We start from the raw sequence: 19,857 nt of genomic DNA on the forward strand, positions 1-19,857 counted from the left end.
CTCTTACAGAATACCCCCCCCCCCCCCCCGGTTAAGAATCATTTTCAATAGACGGAATTATTTCGCGCGTGGAAGGGTTATGAAAGGCTTTCCGCCGTTTCATAAAACAAGTTGTTTGTCTGCGCTTTGTCGTGTCCTCTTATTTTCCTGCGCAGCCCGTCAATAATTCGAGCAAGAACCAGCTAGTTTGCGAGAAAGTATTACTGCGCCGCGAATGTGTAAAGTCAGCCGGCGGCTGCGCTTAGCGACAGATGATGTCGCTATCAGAGTAGACCACCACCATAGTATTGCACGCCATTTGTGTGCTTATAACATCTGCTGATATTTTAAGAAATAAAATTACATTTCACTCTTTTCCATGCAACAAATAAAAAAATTCACACAATCTATGTGTTTCTTCACTTACAATGACACGATCCGAGTCCATGATCGTATGCAGCCTGTGGGCGATTGTGATCACCGTGCAGTTGGTGAAGTTCTCCCGGATAGTATTCTGGATTAGAGCATCAGTCCTGCAAGACATGGCCAAAGAATTTTTTGAAAATTGGCGAAGGCCAGCGATTCTACAAGCTGGTGTCAATCAGCGAATAAAAGGCATTCTTCGGTTGCCCAAAAAATCAAATTCACTACCTCGGGGTCGGCCGAGTGTGCTTGTAGTGATTCAAAACATGTTTTCAATTGTTGAATACGCACACAAAGAACAGAAATTTTTTATAAACACTGCGTATATTGGTATCTGCAGCAATAACGCCAATGCGTAAAAATGTGTCGTACATTCGCAGCCATATTCGTGAGGGGCGCTAGCTTAAATTAGAATGTTGGATTCAGTGCACAAACACCCAGAAATGTGGACTGAGGGTAAGTCAGCGCAGTAGCTAATTCGTGAAGCGTTATGTGGACGTTGCCACCTCTACTGAAGGTTCTCTTTTCTCTCTCTTCAATTTCTCTCCTCTATAGGAACGTGAAGCTAATCGCAAATTCTTACTTTCACTCCTAATTATTTTTAAAATTCGGCAAGAAATCTAGCGGATAGTACGCACTGCAGCAATCGATGTTATGAGAAGCATTGTGAAGGTAGGTCTCCATCCAACATCATTCGGTATCCCGCAAAACATTACCTGGCCGATCATCGTATTTGTATAAGGCGAGCAACTGCCCGTCTTTTTTCGACGCGAGCGTGCGCGTAAAGACAGAAACAGAATGACGACGATGACAGTATGTTGGCGTAACAGAACGACAAATGCGTTTTTTTTCTTTCTTTGCTCTGGCGAAGAAACTCTACAACCTATCCCGTTGTGACATGGGCCAATACAGAAGGCCGCACCCGGTTACACAATGCAGCGCTACGAAGGAAACACACGGAATATGGGCGCCGGCCAGGAGGCGGCGCAGTTTAACAGAGCGTCTAATGCAGCAGAAAGGACAGGAGTCAGCAACGGTCCATTTCACTAGCAATGTATGAATGCGCATACCTTAAAATGACAGGCAACCGCTCAGTACAAAATGCGAGATACCCCGCTGATGAGAGGATTGCCTATCGTATCGGTTATAATGAGCCATGTTTTTTCGCATTAAACGTGAATTTATCTGTTTAATCCTTCAATAAAAGTAACGACAAATGACCTTTGGCACCTCACGCGGCAGAAAAACACGAAGATGCATAAGACGTCTATCACGTGACCATCTGCTAGTCTACGTGGTTTCTTGTCTTCTTATTAGCATTGAAATGTAGTAGACTTTTTACGGTAAGAACTTCCCATAAGTCAAAACGTGCACGCAGGCTAGCAGTGAGCAGGGCACTGCCTTCACCTTCTTCGGCGAGTTGGCTCGGCTCGTCGGTCGACCGAATGACGAAGACGGGGGCCAGCCCGCCATGACGTAGGCGTGTACGCGGGGTACAACGCGGTAGAGATGACAGGGGTCTGTATAAAAACGCAAACTTATTGTAACATCTTTTTATTTTCAAATGTGGCTGGAAAGGTCGAAATATAGGTGCTCCACCTCAGTTGCACGATATCCTATGAAAGCGGAATGACGGGTGGTTTGCACAATTTGAGAGGCCGCATGTCGGCATCGCTCTCGCTTCTCAGCGTTGCTGGAGGAGGGACGCTTACTTTTTTAGAACCTGCTCAGATATTGAAATTCTGCTTACAAAATATCCACGCTCTTTCGAAAGTAACCACTGCAGGTGTAAATACTACCGTGGGTGAGCTTTGCGTTGCACCATAACGAACTAGGCTCTTAAAAACCGGTTGTCCCTTTAATTATATACATGCGCCATTGCGCGTGGAAGGTATATAAGTGTTTTTGTACTGAGCTTTGTTCTTCTGGCGTTGTTTTCGCGGTTTCCGTTCTTTATACACAATTCACTCGTGTCTTCACTTATGGTTCAGTTGATGGACAGCGCTTGTATCGTTTCCCTGTTGTGTCAATTGGTTGCGCTGCTAACATATTGAACCTGACACAGTCAGCCATGCTGACACTGTCGAGTAAAATCAACGTGTTGCTATGCGACGTGATACAGGCGAGAGCCAGTGGTAAACGTGACTATTATTCACTCCTGCGTCTGCGGCCTAACTGGCGAGCGCGTGCTCACCCAATACCGCAGTTGGCCACAAGAATGCGCGCGATTGTCGCGCGCAATATTCTTCTGCTTTAACGTTCGTCCAGAAACACTTTCGAAAAAGCTTTGAAAGAAAAAAATATTTCGGAGGAGACACATGATTTCATCTGCCAGAAAGTGAGACAAATGTCACGTTTTCTTCCATTGTTTGAAAAGTGTGATTTTTTTATATGTTACAACGAATAGGAAAAAGAAAGAAGAAACTCCAGCTATATCCTGACGGCATACATGTAGAGATTGCAAATGAATATGGAGTTCGCTTAATTTAACAATTCTGGCCTTCACAGCTTCGCACGCTGCTGAACGGCCGGGTTTCACACACACGCGAATCGCGTGGATGCACTTCTGCCAAGGCACAACCTGAAGAGGCGGAAAATGCGAGAATACGCTTAAGGATGGTTGCCGATGGGACATTTGTTGGATGTCTCAGTTGTTTCAGATGCTAGAACCCTTGACAGCGCTAAGAGAACTTTAATGTAATTATGACAGTACCACCTCGTACAAATTAGGCTAGGAAGCTTACATGGCGCAGAAAGCAACACATAGGTTATAACACGAAGCAACGTTGTCAATGTTAAGAGTAACATTATTATGGTGCGAAATGGCTTCAAGCACTTCTCTTTACTAGGCAAAAGGGTAGCTACCCTGCCTAATAACAGACCATAACCATTCTTCCGGATCATATAAACTAATAAATCTGATAAATGCATCTGGAAGATAGGACTAGTGGCAAGAATGCATGATTTTATTAACGTCTGTTTTATAGGAACATCGTGGCAATCACGCACTTACGTGGGAAACTACTTGCGTAGCAAAGAGGGCGAACATGTCCAGCACAAGTAAGTGACCTCGTCTGTTAATTACAAGTTTAAAGCTGCAATTACTCGCCCTCGGGAACCTCATGTGTTAAGCCTCCCTAAAAGCAATACAAACTTCCCTTAGTATTCATTCTCGCCAGGTTACCGTGTTTCATTGACACAAATTACAATCATTTAACTTCTTTGTTTATGTCTAAAACAAATTCAAGTGCCTCCTCAAGAATTCCATGTTAAATGCACAGATTTATGCGCCAAGCTTGGATAACCCAATCGCAAGGCGAAGTGATGTATACCCGGAATTGTTTCAGTTTCATTTCGGCTAGTTAGCTTCGAGTAAAGTTATCGCGCCTTCGTCCCTCTTGTGAAAAGCGCATGTGAGGTAGCCCGTATCGATAGTTCTGGAGCGCAGCTCTTCGGCGGCCACTCCTGCTGCGAGCGTCGGTGTAACCGAGCGAGAACAAGCACAGCGAAGGATGAAACACTGAACGTGGAGCGCAGTGGGGGATGAAAGCCGGCGATAACGAAGAAAGCGCGAGGAGGAGGGTAGGCGGAAAGTGTGAGAAGAAAAATTCACCAACGCTTACGAAACTACCTAATGGGAAATTTGAACGCAGCTCTATAGATGTTTTCATTTTGCGATACATCCAGGCACACAAATTGAGAGACACGTAGCAGAGTCGGCGATCGTCGAAAATCTGACGTGCAAGTCAAGTGCGTCAGCTTTTATACACGACTCGTCGCAGGTTCCACAGCATTCGTAGTGCCCACGTGGATTCCAGGAAGTACTATACAATTCGCGTGGCGTGCCCAAAGAGATAAAACAATTCCACACCATGATAATTGAAACAAGCACGAACGACACCAAACCAAGCGAACCTATCAAGTGCGACGGAGAACTGACGCGAGCAGACGATAGTACAAAAGCAGCGGTCTCGCTGACACTAAAACCCCTTAAACTTCGTAAAGCAGCGCCACGCTTTGAAGAATGCCGCCTCCTCATCACGCGCTCCGGTCGAGGCCGACAGCGCGTCGCCATTAGCCTAACGACAACACGAGGGCCCTCGCGCTGGCTTCGTTTGTTTACAGTCGCTCTTCGGCGCCATTTTCGCTTGAGAAGCGGTGAGGGGCCCATGTTGGCGCCGTAGCTCTTATGCCTTGTTTTGGTGTGCGAACGCTTTGAACTAAGTTTCGTGGCAAGTACGACGTCGCTTCACGGCATTTTTTATCACCATAAGCTGCTGCGCCTTCGTATGCAAAAATAGTTTCAGCAAAGGCCAGAAGCTCTTATCGATACCGTCCGGTAAACGCTACGGGTTGTCTTCTTTAGAGTGAATAGCTTTGTTCACCTCTTTTGCTCGTGTTTGCCATTGGTAGTCGCCCGGTGGATTTGCGATACAAAGTGCGCGTGCTCTCACGAAAGCGGTTTCGTCGCCGAACTTCAGCATCATAAGTCTTTGAGACGTACGCCTTAATTCGTGTCAGCTTTAAAGTGTGTGTAAGTTAAGGTGCAGTGGTGGAGCACTCGCAAAAGAAAGCGCATGGTCGCCCGCTTGTTCACTGGCGGGTTTAGTCGTCGCTCGCTCGTCCGTTTAGTCGTTCGCTTACTCGTTCGTTCAACTAACATCTCGTTCGACCACTACGTCTCAGAGACACACGTAATGAGACAGCAAATGCTGTCTCAATATGAACGACAGCACCACTTCACTTACCGCAATTTCGGCCGCGTCATAGCGAGGCAAATTCTTTGCGCGGTAATCGCTTCACTAAAGTCACATCTCGGAAATGTTATTTCGGAGCGAGCGCAACCATCCTCAATGCATGCACCTTAGTGCAACTCGGTTCACAACAAGTACGTCACTTCGTGAATGCACGAGCTAACGCACGATGAAATGTTATTCGTGATGAGTCCCTAACCTGAAAAAAATATTGTACTTGTTTGAGCCTGAATAAGGCGCTGTTACCGCATTACCGCTTCACGAACGAACACTAACAAAGTGATTTGATTTTGTATATAAGCAGAATCCCGACTTTATGATTGACCGCGCTTTTTTCTGTCGACTTTGAGGCACGATAAGCATAATAGCACCAGCGCCCACCTCTAAGCCTTTGCGCGTGCTTAGAAGATTGGCAAGCACGCACGTTGGCGGCGCTGTAACTTGTAATACTCATTCGAACCTTCAGAGCATCAGTAGTTCCTTCCCTCTGTCGGCCTTTGTATGTCATAGCCGATACGCGCCGCGTATTCACATGGTAAGGACGGCGATGATTACTTAGGCTACTTAGGGCTTGCTGGAGGTCAGGATGTTGGCATTCGATCGTAAATCTGTTATTTACAACCATTGGCAACAGCATCTTGCGACACTCACATGGCAAGTGTTCCGTACGTAATTGTAGCGCAGGCGATACTTTCGGAGTCGTCATGGCAGAGCCTTAGCACTCGTTCAGATATTCTTTAAAATTATGTTGAGTACCCCAGAGCACGGCAGTTTCTGACAAATTGTGACTGTACACTGTGTGACACAAGATTCGATGGTGACACTGCGTAACACTAGGAACGCCTTCGCAGACTTCGTAACATTTCCCACAGAAACCGTTCGTGTGTACGTGTGTGTGTGCATGTTGTTGGGATTTTTTAATTTATTTTTTATTTATTTCCTTTCTCTCACCTAACGCATTCATATGCCCCTCCCCCCAGTACAGGGTCGCCAACCGGAAATATTCTCTGGTTAACCTCCATGTCATTCTTTTGCCTTTCTCTCTCTCCCTCTCTTTTGAAATATAGTCAGGCCATGGAAAAAAAGTTGCCGGCACTGAATTTGTATAATCATTCGTATAGAAATTCTATGCTGTACACGTAGTCACTCGGAGCTAGAAAGCCAACGCGAACGCTTAAAGCCTTGCCATCAGTACATTCATTCTGTGAAGGGTAATCTGCAATTCTCGAGCTGTGTAGGCGGCGCCACTGTCGCGGAGGGAGCGGGAAAGAGAGGAGAAGCGAGGACGAGTGAAGGCGGAGAAGTGGAGTGTCGCTACTTTCCGAAGTTTAGGGGACTTTAGCTGAGGGCAGAAACATGTTCATTCCACCCACCCGTCCGTTCAATCGCCGTCCGCCCAAATAAGGGCCGAGGCAGACGCCCAAAAGGCTGATCATTTTTCTAAGTTTGGTGCATGCTCAATCTTCACGAGCGGATCGCAAGCGCATTCCTATTGGACGACGCGGTCTGTTGGCAGCTGGCAACCATTCGGCGGAGCAAAGGCGTTCAAGATTGGCAACTATATTTGGCAGCAGACACCGCCTCTTTTATGTAGAGGAGGCACTGCAGCAGACGACACTGCCATATTTTTGCAGATGTGGTTTCAAGATTCCACGTCATGGTGAAAATGCAACTCTGGGCTGTCATATTCTGTTCTGCCGCCACATGCTGTGCATTGGCGCCGTCATACTTGTTCGAAACACTGCTCAGTCATCTTATCTGCGCCACCTTTTAGAAATGTATTGCAATCGCATCATGTCGCAACAAGCGACGTATTTACGGACGATCACTATCAGTGCGCGCTGCCTTGGCTGGTTGAGCAAAACCTCTCAATGATCGAACGTGCCGCGTTCTACGTGCCGCAAAATTGATGGTATCGCCGGAAGTGATTCGTCTAAAATGCCCGTGTTCGGCGCGATGGCATAGTTTCTGTGGTGCTAGTGACAACTTTGCAAGAATACGAAGCACATGCACATCTGTTGCGGGAATACAGCTGAATAGATCTCCAGGACACTCTTAAGCTCTTTTGGCACTGTAAGCTCTTACCACTGGACCAGCGTATGAGGCTCCGGGTACAGCTCGCTGGTGCATTTGCTTGGTCATGCATTTGTTTTTGTTTTTCCCTGACAAATTTAAGCGTGTGCTTAAACAACTTATATGAATGAAATATCCTTTTCCTTTTTTTCTACATATATAAGACCACCAAAGACGAAGTGAGGCCTAAAACATGCCTCTCAAAAATTTAATACTTGCTGCTTATAAACGTTCCAAACGAAATAAAAAGTTAACTTAAGGAGAAAAATAGGAGATGTACTCAGCTATGGATGAACTTGTTACCATGTGTAAACATTTTGTGCGTAAGCGGTTACCTTGTAGGAGCAAGGAATTGAAGGTTAAGCAGTGAGTACAATTCATTATGACTGGCATAAAAGGAATAAGTACGTATAGCGGTGACTTTATGCAGATATATACTTCAAGGAGAATATTTATTTGCAAGCAAATAATTTGTATTGCTGATGAGACAACTAATTTTGAGTGAAATCAAATAATTACATTCTTTCTTGCTGGCCACTGTGGCCAATAATCTGTTGTCCCCTTACTACTTATGCATACCTGATTTAGCATTTAAACAATGTACAAAACATTACCAAAGTGCGCAACATTAAGCAGTACCATGAGAGGCACGCTCCTTCTCTCAGCTATGGTACCAAACAAGGATGATCGACATGTGACTGTTCGATACTGCCAGCATCATACATGTGTGTTCTATTTTGATTAGTATATATACGTAAAAAATAAGATCATACAGGATGCACATGATAAGTGAACTATTGTAAGGTCTGCTCAGGTAATTTGGGTTAGTTAGGGCAATGGATATGCGTGTTGTTTACGTATTCATCTAGTAACAGGCTATCTAGTTGATCCACCGCCACATTTTGGGAAAATTAAAAAAAACTGCATAGCATAACATAAACAGCTGGTCAGTAACTGTATTTTATTTGAAGCAAACCATGATTATCAGGTGAATTAGCAGCGAGTTCAGTGACCTCTCATGGTGTCGAAAGGTTGATGTAAGTGGTTTTGTTTGCCCTAATAAGTAGCTGCTGCAACATGTGCACGAGAATGAAATAAAGGCTCATATGGTGGAAGACAGGGCCACACAACAAGTGAGAAAACATTCATTGCGATATCACATTTTCATAAGAAACCAACAAATAATTCCCCAGGTTCGGTTTAGAGAATATAGCAGAAGGTGTTCTGCATAAAACTACAAGATTGGTGTGCTCCATGATCTATTCACTATTTGTGTAACCAAATGAATTATACTCCCATGAGCACTGTGAAAGAGAGCATAGAAATTTGCAGTCACGAGGCCACAGTGTCTCAACCTCTGTGCCAAACGTAAAACAGTTCCAGAAGGAAACATGCATACTGGTGAATTGGATATGCATTCACATATGCTATTCAAATTCGCACGTCACAAGTGATCTTCATCCCTCGCCGAATTGCTCACCATTGTACAGATTTTATTGTAGCACTTTGTGTGTGCAGTATTATAATTTGACAAATAAAAGCTGTGGTAATTTACTGCACTGAAGGCAACTTTGCGTGTGACTTAGATAATATGATGCTCCTTCATATGGGTGAGCTTAGTATCAGCCGCTTTCTTTAATAGTTGTTTACTCTTAGGCCTGGTGCCACCATGCACTGCTGTGTTCTTACAGGCCCGCTAGAACTGCTTTGTGCGCAAGAATTACTTTCATCATCATCATCATCATCATCATCAACCTTATGTCCACCACCAGGACGAAAGAGCCTCTCCCTCTGATTTCCAATTACCCCTGTGCTGCGCCAACCGATTCCAACTTCACTTTACATCTAGCTTAAAATAGGGTAAATGAAGAAAGGAAACTAAGACATCCACCCGTTCGTAGCAATTGCTACAAAGGAAACCCATACGGGTTCCTCGAAAGAAAAGCCTCAGAGTTGAAGAAAAATTCGTCCTGGTTCCTTTATTCATTTACTTCTCTCCAACTTGCGGGTTTCCGCAGAACTACTACGTTAAATTAGGGTAGTGCAGATTTGCTGTCATAATGTGCTTTTATGCTTAACTGCGTAGCATTCAAAAAAGCGTTTGAAATCTGAGTGTGGATGCTCAGTTTTACAGGTATGACATTTTACATTTATATTGCAAGATCACATCATTATATAGAAGGAAGGACGCCACACAAATACTCACAAGTACCGGGCTCGCAGCGTTAAAGAAAGGAAACGCATCAAGGCAGATAACGATTATTGTTGTGTGGCAGAAGGGGCAAGGCAAAGGGTGTAACTTTGCCTAAGAGTGCGGTGTACTGCCTCTTTTGGCGCTTCATCTTTTGAAGAAGCGAAACTTCAAAACGGTATTAAGTGACACACCATGAGGACCCATCAGTTCTTTATGGTGCAGATCAAATATGTAAATGCAATATTTGTACCTGAAAGCAACATGCATTCACACTTAGAGCTCAGAATGATCAGTAAAGAAGACTTACATATGGTACCTTCTCCAATGCTTTGTACACGGATAGCTATGTTTTGGGGAAACTTGAGTAGCACATTCATAATGGACTACTACATAAAACATCCGTTGTGCATCTCTCCTTTGATATTCTACCGTCTGACACAGAAGACAGAAGTACAGCCTAAAATTTTTCTTTACGTCAATATTCAAAAAATACTAGCAGGTTTCTGGCACCACATGTCTGCATCCTTCATACACGGTAGTTACTGCATGTTCTGAGCGTGCATTCGTTGCCGGTGGTATATCTTCTGGTATGAAAATACTTTATTCGACAGTGTTACCTGTATATTTCTCAACTTACCAATAGGTTCTCTATGCTCTACTTTTACGAATACCTTCTTTAGTAGAGGCATCTGCGCTGTGCCTTCATTAGTGAAGTAAATGTTACGAAAGCTTTGAATTCATCCAATATAATCAAGGAATCTGCAGACAAGGGCGTCATGACAAACTAGCTGAGATGGTGACACTATTCTACTTGTTCTCACAGCACCAGTGTTCCCCCTTGCGCTGTGTCGCGCAGTTCTGACCCGTGTGCTAACGAAGGTTGAGCCATCCACATTTCAAGGGATGAATGACGGTTGCATACATGCAAGATCTCCCTCTGCTTATATAAATCACTTAACCACGTGTAGCAAGTTCAGATTTGTGATTATAGCGATTACACAATTTCATTGGCCAAGAACATGCAGGAAATGGTCTTGCAGCTATTGTATCAGTGGTGGCTTTCACGTAAATTGACTGTTGGATAAGTAGATTTCACTTCGTCGCAAGGCCCAGGTGAAAATGAGCCTTACACTCATGACGCCAAATGCAGTTACCATGTATGAATGAAGAAAACGCGATAGAACGATGAGCAGTGGAATTCATCTCAGTAGTTTACAAATAAATGTAGCTGCGTGCAGTATTTCAGTGCTGGTACATTAAGCACAAAACTTTATATGAGTCGTTTAGATGACGTAATCAACAAGAGCCCTCTAATAAGTGATGGCAAAGGCTAAACAAAGAGCGGCTGCATAAGGTTCTGTAATTGGTCTCAAATATGCATTCTCGCATGCAGCAGATACGGTCCCTAAATTCGTTTACATACAGGTATGAAATGTTGTAACTGCACCCCGTGACAAAATTTAAATAAGGTCATCTGACTCGCGTATAAAACAGTTGGTATGACATATCTTCATATTAGAAGTTGTGCTGCTTGATTCACAAACACATGCACGTAAACGCAAGCTACGCATACAAATTGTGCTCGCCTGTTAATGTGTGCAATAAAAGAACAGAAAAACTGATCATGGCAGAAATACAAACAATTTTTGCACCGGACTAATTCCTATTACTTACGCAATGATTTTCCGTCTTAGAAGCAGCAACTCAACTCAATGCATAAGTTAAGCGGGTGTTGCTAATCTAAGCTGGGCTTGGGTATCATTTCCAGAATAAGAAAGTAAAGAAAGTCCATCTGTATGGGCATAAAATTGATAGTTTCACAGCATCTTACCTGGCTGGGTAGTAAATTTGTCTAAAAAGCAAAAAATGCAGCCCACCTACCAAAGTAGTGTGGCTAATATAATATGGTGGGTGACACTCTACCGGCCGACTCACTTGGAGTATGCCAGGAGTTGGTCCTCAGTAAGTGGCTTCGATCACATAATGAATGCTGACGTAATAGTAAAAACATGTGTTCAGAATATTCTCATGACAACCAATAGGCACCCATTATATTTTTATAGCAGCTGAATCATCAGGCGCGATGATTCAGCTGTTCCGTTCAGTGTGCCCATGATCATGCTACAGAATGACTATATACGAGGCACCTCTTTCCGTAGTCTGGCAGCGCAACTAAAAACGGTTTACTTAATGAGTGCAACCGTGGCTTGTGCAAAATAAAGATAAGCGAGATTGCCACCTGTAGCGCCCAACACCCTACACCCAGGGATGATAGGTAGCAGTACGCCTACAGCTAGATGAAAGTGTTCCGGAAAAGCACTTAATGGACATATATTCAGGTAGAATTCAATTTAATGCACATTATTTGGTAATGACTGTGCGTACAATGAACACGAGCATAGAAAATAAAGCAGTTCTATGGTACGTAATGCTAAACTTTCCCATATAATGATAATATTGCTACACAACAGTATTTGCGATCACGAAGAGACGAGCAGTGTGAAGACGACGACGACGATTAGAGGCTAGCGCGGGCTGTAGCCTCTTGGCCAAGCATGGCGTATTTTCTTGTAGATATACTTGTATATAGCATTTCGTCTGCGTCTTCCTACGTAACATATCTGGTGGAGGTGGACGTTCCCTGCACCTGGTCACGGAGCTTCGCAATGGACGGTACGTGGAGCCTTCCTTCATGGCTCCCGACGACGACAATTCGACTCAGCCGCCTACGACACCTGCTGCCACTTCGACGACCTACATCGCTCTCCCCGCTCCCCGTGATCCTGGCATATTCTCGGGCAAAGGTGGGGAAGATGTCGAGGACTGGATCAGCCTCTACGAACACGTCAGCCGCAATAACCGGTGGGACCCTACTATCATGCTCGCCAACGTAATCTTTTACGTCGGTAGCACACCTAAAGTTTGGTTTCGGACTAGGGTGGTTGCTTGGGCTAGTTGGTAATTCATGATCAAAATAACGCACAGAGCGAAGGACAAGGACAGCGATAGACGACATACGCAGCGCTGTGTATTTCGTCTATCGCTGTACTTGTCCTTCGCGCTGTACGTTATTTTGATCTTGGTTTTGGACGCACGAAGATGAGCTCACCAGTTGGGATTCACTTAAGCAAAAGCTCCGAGACTTGTTCGTCAAGCCTTACGGTCACCAACTTCCCCCGCAGAAGGCGCTTTCCGGCCGTGTGCAGACGTTAACAGAGCCCTACGTCACGTACAGTCAGGACGTCTTGGATCTATGCCGCAAAGTTGACGCACACATGACTGAGTCATACAAGGTTTTCCACATCCTCAAAGGCATTGCCGATGACGCCTTCAACTTGCTCGTTTTCAACAATGTGGCGACGGTGGCTGCAGTATAAAAGAGTGCCGCCCCATCGAACTCGCTAAAAGCCGACGTATCGACCAGCAGCTTGCCCGTCTGCCCAACACCCCAGCGACATCTTCCTGTGCCGACACTCCTCATCCCAACAACACTGGCGATGTTACCAGGATTGTCCGGCGTGAGATCGAGGCCGCCTATCCGGCTGCCTCGACCCCAGCTCCTCCAATGCACCTGCAGTGACGATTTCCCTGATCCAGGCAGTTGTCCGCCAGGAGTTCGCAAACATGGGTCTTCACACGATGAGCTCGGCCAATCGCCCTGATACCCACTCTGCTCCTTCGATTCCGTCCCATCCCGCATCTCATTAACCACCACGTTTCGGCGACCCATCTGAACGGCGCACTGCCGACGACAAGCCCATTTGTTCTCGTTGCCGTCTAATCGGGCACATTTCTCGGCACTGTCGCAGTCGCTGGGCTTCCCCGACCCGGTATGCTTATACTGCCTGTACTCGCCCCTCAGGCGGCCCTTCTCGTCCCTATGCCGCACGCTCCGATAATGCCGCCACTGATTCTCCTGCGCCGAACCGCCCCTATTCTCGATCACCTTCGCCCCAATGATGACAATCTCGCTCTCCCCAGCCCCGTCGCTCCTATTCGCCGACTCCCTTCGGACGCCTCTCCCAGCCGGAAAACAAGACGATGCAGCGCCTCGAGGTGACAATGCATTTCTCCCTACGCCGCCAAATCCTCTACTGACGTTGCCCACTCATCTGAACCTTCTTGACGTGCAAGTCGACGGTGTTTCGGTGCCTGCTCTTATAGACACTGGGGCGCATTTATCAGTAATGAGCGCTGACCTTCGTAAACAGCGGACGAAAATAATCACGCCCGCCACGACGCCTGTTGTCCGTATCGCCGATGGCGGAACAGCCGCCGTATTTGGTATGTGTGCCGCCCGCGTCTCCTTTGCTGATCGCTCCACTATTGTGCTATTCACAGTCATCGCCCACTGTCCCCACGACATCATCCTCGGCTTTGACTTTCTCTCCGCACATTCTGCTCTCATCACTTGTTCCGCCAGCACTCTCCGCCTTGACATGCCTGTTATGGATCCCGCTGAATCACACCCCAGTCAACTATGTTCCGTCGACTTCGTTCGCTTGCCACCTTCGGCACTGACTTACGTTGACTTAGTGTCATCCGCTCCAGTGCCTGATGGTCACTACATCGCGGCTCCTATGGAAGCCGTCCTCCTTAAACATGGGATCACAGTACCACATACAGTTTTATCTATTAGGCGAATTGCGTCTGCCTGCCAGTGGTCATTTTGGCTTGACGACACAAGTGCTGCCACGCGGGATGTCTCTGGCCCAGCTTTGCTCATTCGAGGATCACTCAGCAGCATCCATCGCAGTCGACGACAATTCATCGGATCCTGCTCTACGATCGCAGTCGGCAACTTGTACTATCGCCGACTTACAGAAAATGATTGCGCCGGACATGCCATCCGAACACGCTCGTGAGCTCTACCGCGTTCAGTTTTCCTACACGATATTTTTGATTTTAACGATCGTCCTTTGGCCTAAACTACAGCTGTTAAACATCGCATTAATACCGGCGATGTCCCCTCGTAATCATCGCCGCCCGTATCGAGTGTCGCCAGAGTTATTCACGCAGAAGTTCGCAAAATGCTTGCCAAGAACATTATTGAACCCTCATGTAGTCCACGGGCGTCACCTGTTGTTCTAGTAAGAAAGAAGGATAGCTCCTGGGTCTTTTGCGTGGAATATCGGCACCTTAAGAGGGTTACCAAAAAGGACGTGTATCCCTTACATTGGATTGATGACGCCCTTGACTGCCTCCACGGTGCTCGCCATTTCTCCTCTATTGACCTTTGTTCCGGCTACTGGCAGACTGCCGTGGACGATCTCCACCACGAGAAGACTGCTTTTGTAGCACCCGACGGTCTTTATCAATTCAAAGTGATGCCGTTCGGTCAATGTAACGCTCCTGCGACTTTCGAACACATGATGGACTCCCTTGTTCACGGTTTCAAATGTTCCTCACGCCTGTGCTACTTGGACGACGTTACACTATTTTCCCCAACGTTCGCTACACACCTCGAGTGCCTGTCAGCAGTCCTGGACGTTTTTCATCGAACCGTTCTGCAACTCAACGCATCGAAGTGCCAATTCGGCCGCGCCAGATTACCGTCCTTGGACGCGAACGGAGTGCAACCGAACATTGCACTCCGTTGCAACGTTGCAACCGTTTACGCGAGCGGAGTGCAACCGGACCCAAGCAAGATCCATGCTGTTACGGACTTCCCTGTTCCGAAGTGTCTCAAGGCCTTTTTTCGTACTTCCGCCGTTTCGTGAAAAATTTCGCTGCCATAGCACGACCACTAACCGAGCTTTCGAAAAACGACGTCCCTTTCCAATGGGGCGATAACGAGGCCTCTGCATTCTCGCTTCTAATCGACCTTTTGATAACGCCTCCCGTTCTGGCCCATTTCGATCCTTCTGCGCCTATCGAAGTCCGTACTGATGCCAGCGGTCACGGAATTGACGCAGTACTGGCACAATGCCAGTGCGGCCACGAACGTGTTATAGCTTACGCCGGCAGGCTCCTCTCGGCCGCGGAGCGCATCTATTCCATCACTAGGCGTGAGTGTCTGGCCCTAGTTTGGGTGGTTGCGCAGTTCCGCCCATACTTATGCGGCCGAACCTTTTCCGTTGCCACAGACCATCACGCGCTTTGCTGGTTATGCTCACTGAAAGGTCCTACAGGAAGACGTGGTCTCTGGGCATTACGCCTCCAAGAATATTCACATTCTATCCCCTAAAAATCTGGCCGCCTACACAAGGACGCTGGCTGCCTGTCTCGCTACCCGACAGACGAGCCTACGACGCAGACAGTAGTAGCGCCAATGGCACTTTCTCTGTGTTTGCCTTCGCTAACATCGCCAATGAGCAGTGCCGAGACCTATCGCTGTGAGCATTCATCGAGCGTCTGCGCTCTACACCTACCGACGCATCCGTTTGCCGATATGTCCTCCAAGGCGGCATTCTGTACCGAAGGAACTTCCTCCATGATGGATCTGATCTTCTTGTCGTACCAAAACATCTACGACAGACTGGGCTCTTTGAAATGCATGACGCAACCACTGGAGGTAATCTTGGTGTAACCCGCACGTACGACGGCGTCCGCCGCCGCTTCTATTGGCCTGGTCTCGCTCACTCCGTCCGACGCTATGTTGCTGCCTATGATAACTGCCAGCGTTGGAAAACACCTCAGTTGCTACCTGCCGGTCATCTCCAGCCGATCACCATTCGTGTGCAACTGTTCTTTCGTGTTGAATTAGACCTCTTCAGTCCTTTTCCCACGTCATTCTCTGGGAACAAATGGGTAGCCCAGTAATGAGGAAAGTTGGGCTAGTTGGTGACTAATCATCATACCTCACCGGTGAAGCAGCGCACTGACACGGACACGGTCGTCTTGTGTGCCTTCTCTGTGTCCTTCTCAGTGCGCTGCTTCACCAGCAAGGTATAATGAAATGCGTAGCCGTCGCAACTGATTACGCCACCCGATACGCTGTCACGCGGGCTCTCCCTACCAGTTACGCTACTGACGTCGCGCACTTTCTCTTGCGTGACATTATATTGCTTCATGGCACCCCATGACCGCTGCTTACTGTCCGTGGTCGTAACTTCCTCTCGAAAGTTATCGCCAACATTGTGCGTTCCTGCTCCACTAAACACAAGTTGACTACCTCATACCATCCTCAAACCCATGGCCTGACAGAGCAGTTAAACCGTGTTCTTACCGATATGCTGTCCAAGTACGTTTCCAAGGACCACCATGACTGGGACATTGCCCTTCCTTACGTCACATTTGCGTATAATTCTTCCCGGCTGGGCACCGCCGGATTTCCTCCTTTTTATCTACTGTACGGTCGCGAACCAACCCCGCCCCTTGACACGGCACTTCCTCCTGCTGCGATCCTAACAAGCGAGCATGCGCGCGACGCCATCGCCCTCGCCGACCAGGCATGCCAGCATGCCCGTAGTCGACTGATGGCCTCGCTAACCACTCAGCAGTGTCAGTACAACGCCCGCCGCCGTGACGTACAGTTTTCGCCCGGTGCGCTCGTGCTCCTGTGGTCACCCTCTCGTGACGTCGGACTTTCGGAAAAGCTTCTTTCGCGATACACAGGGCCCTACCACGTGCTGCGTCAGGTGATGGCTGTTAGGTACAAAATTGCTCCTGTGAGTTCGATATCGTCCTCTACTCTGGCATCTAGTGGTGTCGTGCACGTCCGTAGGCTCAAGGCCTACTACACTGCTTCCTAGTCCGGCCTGTAGTCGCTCTGGGACGGCGCTTTCGCCGCCGGGGGTAGTGCTACGGAACAGTAGAGTGTTTTACGTTAGAGTACGCAAGCGGCTTGCGTCCCCTAAACTAAAGCTCTCTAGTATTTGCGATGACGAAGAGGCGAGCAGTGTGAAAACGGCGACGGCGATTAGAGGCTAGCGCGGGCTGTTGCCTTTTGGCCAAGTGCGGTGTATTTCCTTGTAAATATACTTGTACTATATAGCTTTCCGCCTGCATATTCCTACGTAACAATATCATAAAAGTATGTGTGGTATGGTTCATATCGATGATATTGGGGGGTTCTGTTGTCTAGCCTTTTGTGCCTAATTTGTGTTTCCCAAATGAGGCTTCAGTTGCGAGTCTGCGCTGCTTTTGCTGTCTTTATTTCACGTCCGTGTCTTCTGGCGCAGTTTTTCAGCGACTTCAGAGCAAAAGACAACTGTTTGAGCCAAATCAAATCATACCTTCGACATCTACTAAACACAGAAACAAGTTTCATTGTTCTCTTGAAGGAAATAAATGACATTATTTGCCTTCGATGCTCTTGGAAGGTCTTCAGGCTTTACCATGTTCAGCCACTTTTGTAAACAACTGCTAGTAAAGGATGCCACAACAATTTTTTCGAATAGTTGTCTTCAATGAAACATCCTAGTTATATAATTTTCCTTTGAAAATCACATGTAGAGCACATTAGCAATTATCAACGTATTTTGAAAATCACACTTTTTGGCCTAAGATGCGAACTTGTAAACTGAGTTGAGGGTGTAAGGCGCTCACTCGAAACCCCCATTTTTGTTCGCATTACATTTTTTGCCTCTGGAATTTACTGCAACAAACTTTCGGCCGTCTTTCATCAAAGAATAAACGACGGGAAAAGGGAAGTGCCACCCTGAGGATAGCAGGGAGGTCTCACGTGGGGCGGCATGCTTACATTTTTCAGTTGTGACTCGTGGACGGTGAATACTAATGTAACGAAGCGGTGTGTTGTATTAAGTGGTGACAATGACGACGCAGTTTATGTGCAGGACCTGCGCTGCACGAACTCAAGGTGACAAAGATGCTCGGAAAGCAGCAGCTACAGCGGGACCCGGACGCTCATTTAAAGCAAATCTGCCTCTTCCTCGGACTTTTCCACTGCCATTGACGCTGTGCGGGGTCGGTTGAGGGTGTGTCTTACCCGCCGGCGCCACGGCAGAGTCGGGAACTCGCTTCTAAACAGCGCGTCGCTACAGTGCCCTGCAGTTATGCGTGAACCACGCACAAGAAAAAGAACACTGCATAAGCAACAGCGCATACAACTTAATCGAGAAATCCGCGAATGGGTCGAGCCGATGCAGTCACGAAACGAGTGAGTGCGTCACCGCTCTTTGCTCGTGGCAGCTCGCACACGTGGGGTGAAAAGTGACGTCGTAAACCATGCCTTGTTTGGGGTCTCTTCAATAAAGGAAACGCTGCAACTAGACATCGGAAATGTTGCGGTTGAACTGGAGAAGTGCCATTTCAAGGTATGGTGAAGTGCGCTTCTGCTGTTACGAAACACAGAGCAAGCTTCCGCACGCGAAAATCGCGGGCCGAAAGCAAAACCACATTAACATAGTATACAGCGTCGAGACACATGTCCAGCCAATGAATTAACGCGCCATGGTATAGCTTAGTGTCTACGGCGTTGTGCGAGGTCACGCGTTCGACTCCATTTCGACGGGGACGAATGCAAAAGCGCTCGTGCGCCTATGGATTTAGGTGCGCGTTGCGTAACCCAGGGTGGTCAAAGTTGAAGGGATCCCCACTATGGCGTGCCTCATAATGAGATTGCGGTTTTTGTATCCTAAAGGGCCCTGATTTAATTAAAGTTTAAAATTTTTGCTATGATGCGATGTGCCCTATGCAATAATTACGGTGCTAGCCTTCTCCCAGGCTTTAGTCAATGTCGCAAAACTACGCCTCAAAGAATGAGAAGTGGTAAAAGCAACGTTCAGCATCAACTAACCACTTCAGAATTTCCCGAAACGCTCAACTTCAACATTTGCCGCCGAAATCAGCGCCAATTACCGACACAAGCAGCACACAAAGTTTTAAAGCGAAAGCTTTACAGGCCGCGAACTTGCGATTTCGCCGTGGCGGTGCTCCGAGGAGGCACATAACGTCACAACGCGCGCCTCCTGGCGGATATTTTACTTTCTCTCTCGCTCCCTATCACTACTGCGCCTGCACCCCTAATAGCACCGAGCCACAGGTGTTCCGCCGCTGCGCAGCGCCGTGCCTTTCCGCCGCCGCCATGTGGTATTCGTCACGCCGCGCTTCTCGTCGTTGCGCTCGCCTCCGCTCGCTTTGCCAGCTACGTCGCATGCCTGATAACAAGTCGGAGGATTGAAAAACAGAGCTCGCATGCGTCGGAACCACAGTTGAGGCGGCAGTATGGACGGCGACAATTCTGATAAGCAGGAGGAGGCCTGGAATCGACATCGGAACGAGATCAAGAGGAAACGAATCGCCCAGAAAACAGACGAACAGCGCGCCGCACGACTGGCTAAACGCCGCAACATAGCTAGACAACCAGAGTAACCTGGACTTGCAATCAAGATTAACGAAAGCTAACCATGCTATGCCTTAGCTTTCGCTACCTAATATTCTGGCATAACCAAGCTGAGTCACTGCCAATTTTTTTACTAGACCCACAGCGCGTGGGATTCGTTCGATTTTTCTTGCTTCTCATTCCATGTT

At 47.3% G+C, this 19,857-nt stretch overlaps 1 protein-coding gene across 2 annotated transcripts in view; it reads right to left on the reverse strand.

Annotated features, from left to right (window-relative positions):
- The window catches only part of LOC142573242 (ATP-binding cassette subfamily C member 4-like), a 495,730-nt gene that overhangs the window by 9,813 nt on the left and 466,060 nt on the right, over positions 1-19,857 (reverse strand). For both annotated transcript variants that reach the window (XM_075682847.1, XM_075682846.1), the window contains one exon: positions 407-512. In XM_075682847.1, coding sequence (XP_075538962.1) covers positions 407-512 — 106 coding nt within the window. The remainder of the gene's footprint in view (positions 1-406; positions 513-19,857) is intronic.

The sequence above is a fragment of the Dermacentor variabilis genome, chromosome 2 (genome assembly GCF_050947875.1).
Source record: "Dermacentor variabilis isolate Ectoservices chromosome 2, ASM5094787v1, whole genome shotgun sequence".
Classification (NCBI taxonomy): Eukaryota; Metazoa; Arthropoda; class Arachnida; order Ixodida; family Ixodidae; genus Dermacentor; species Dermacentor variabilis.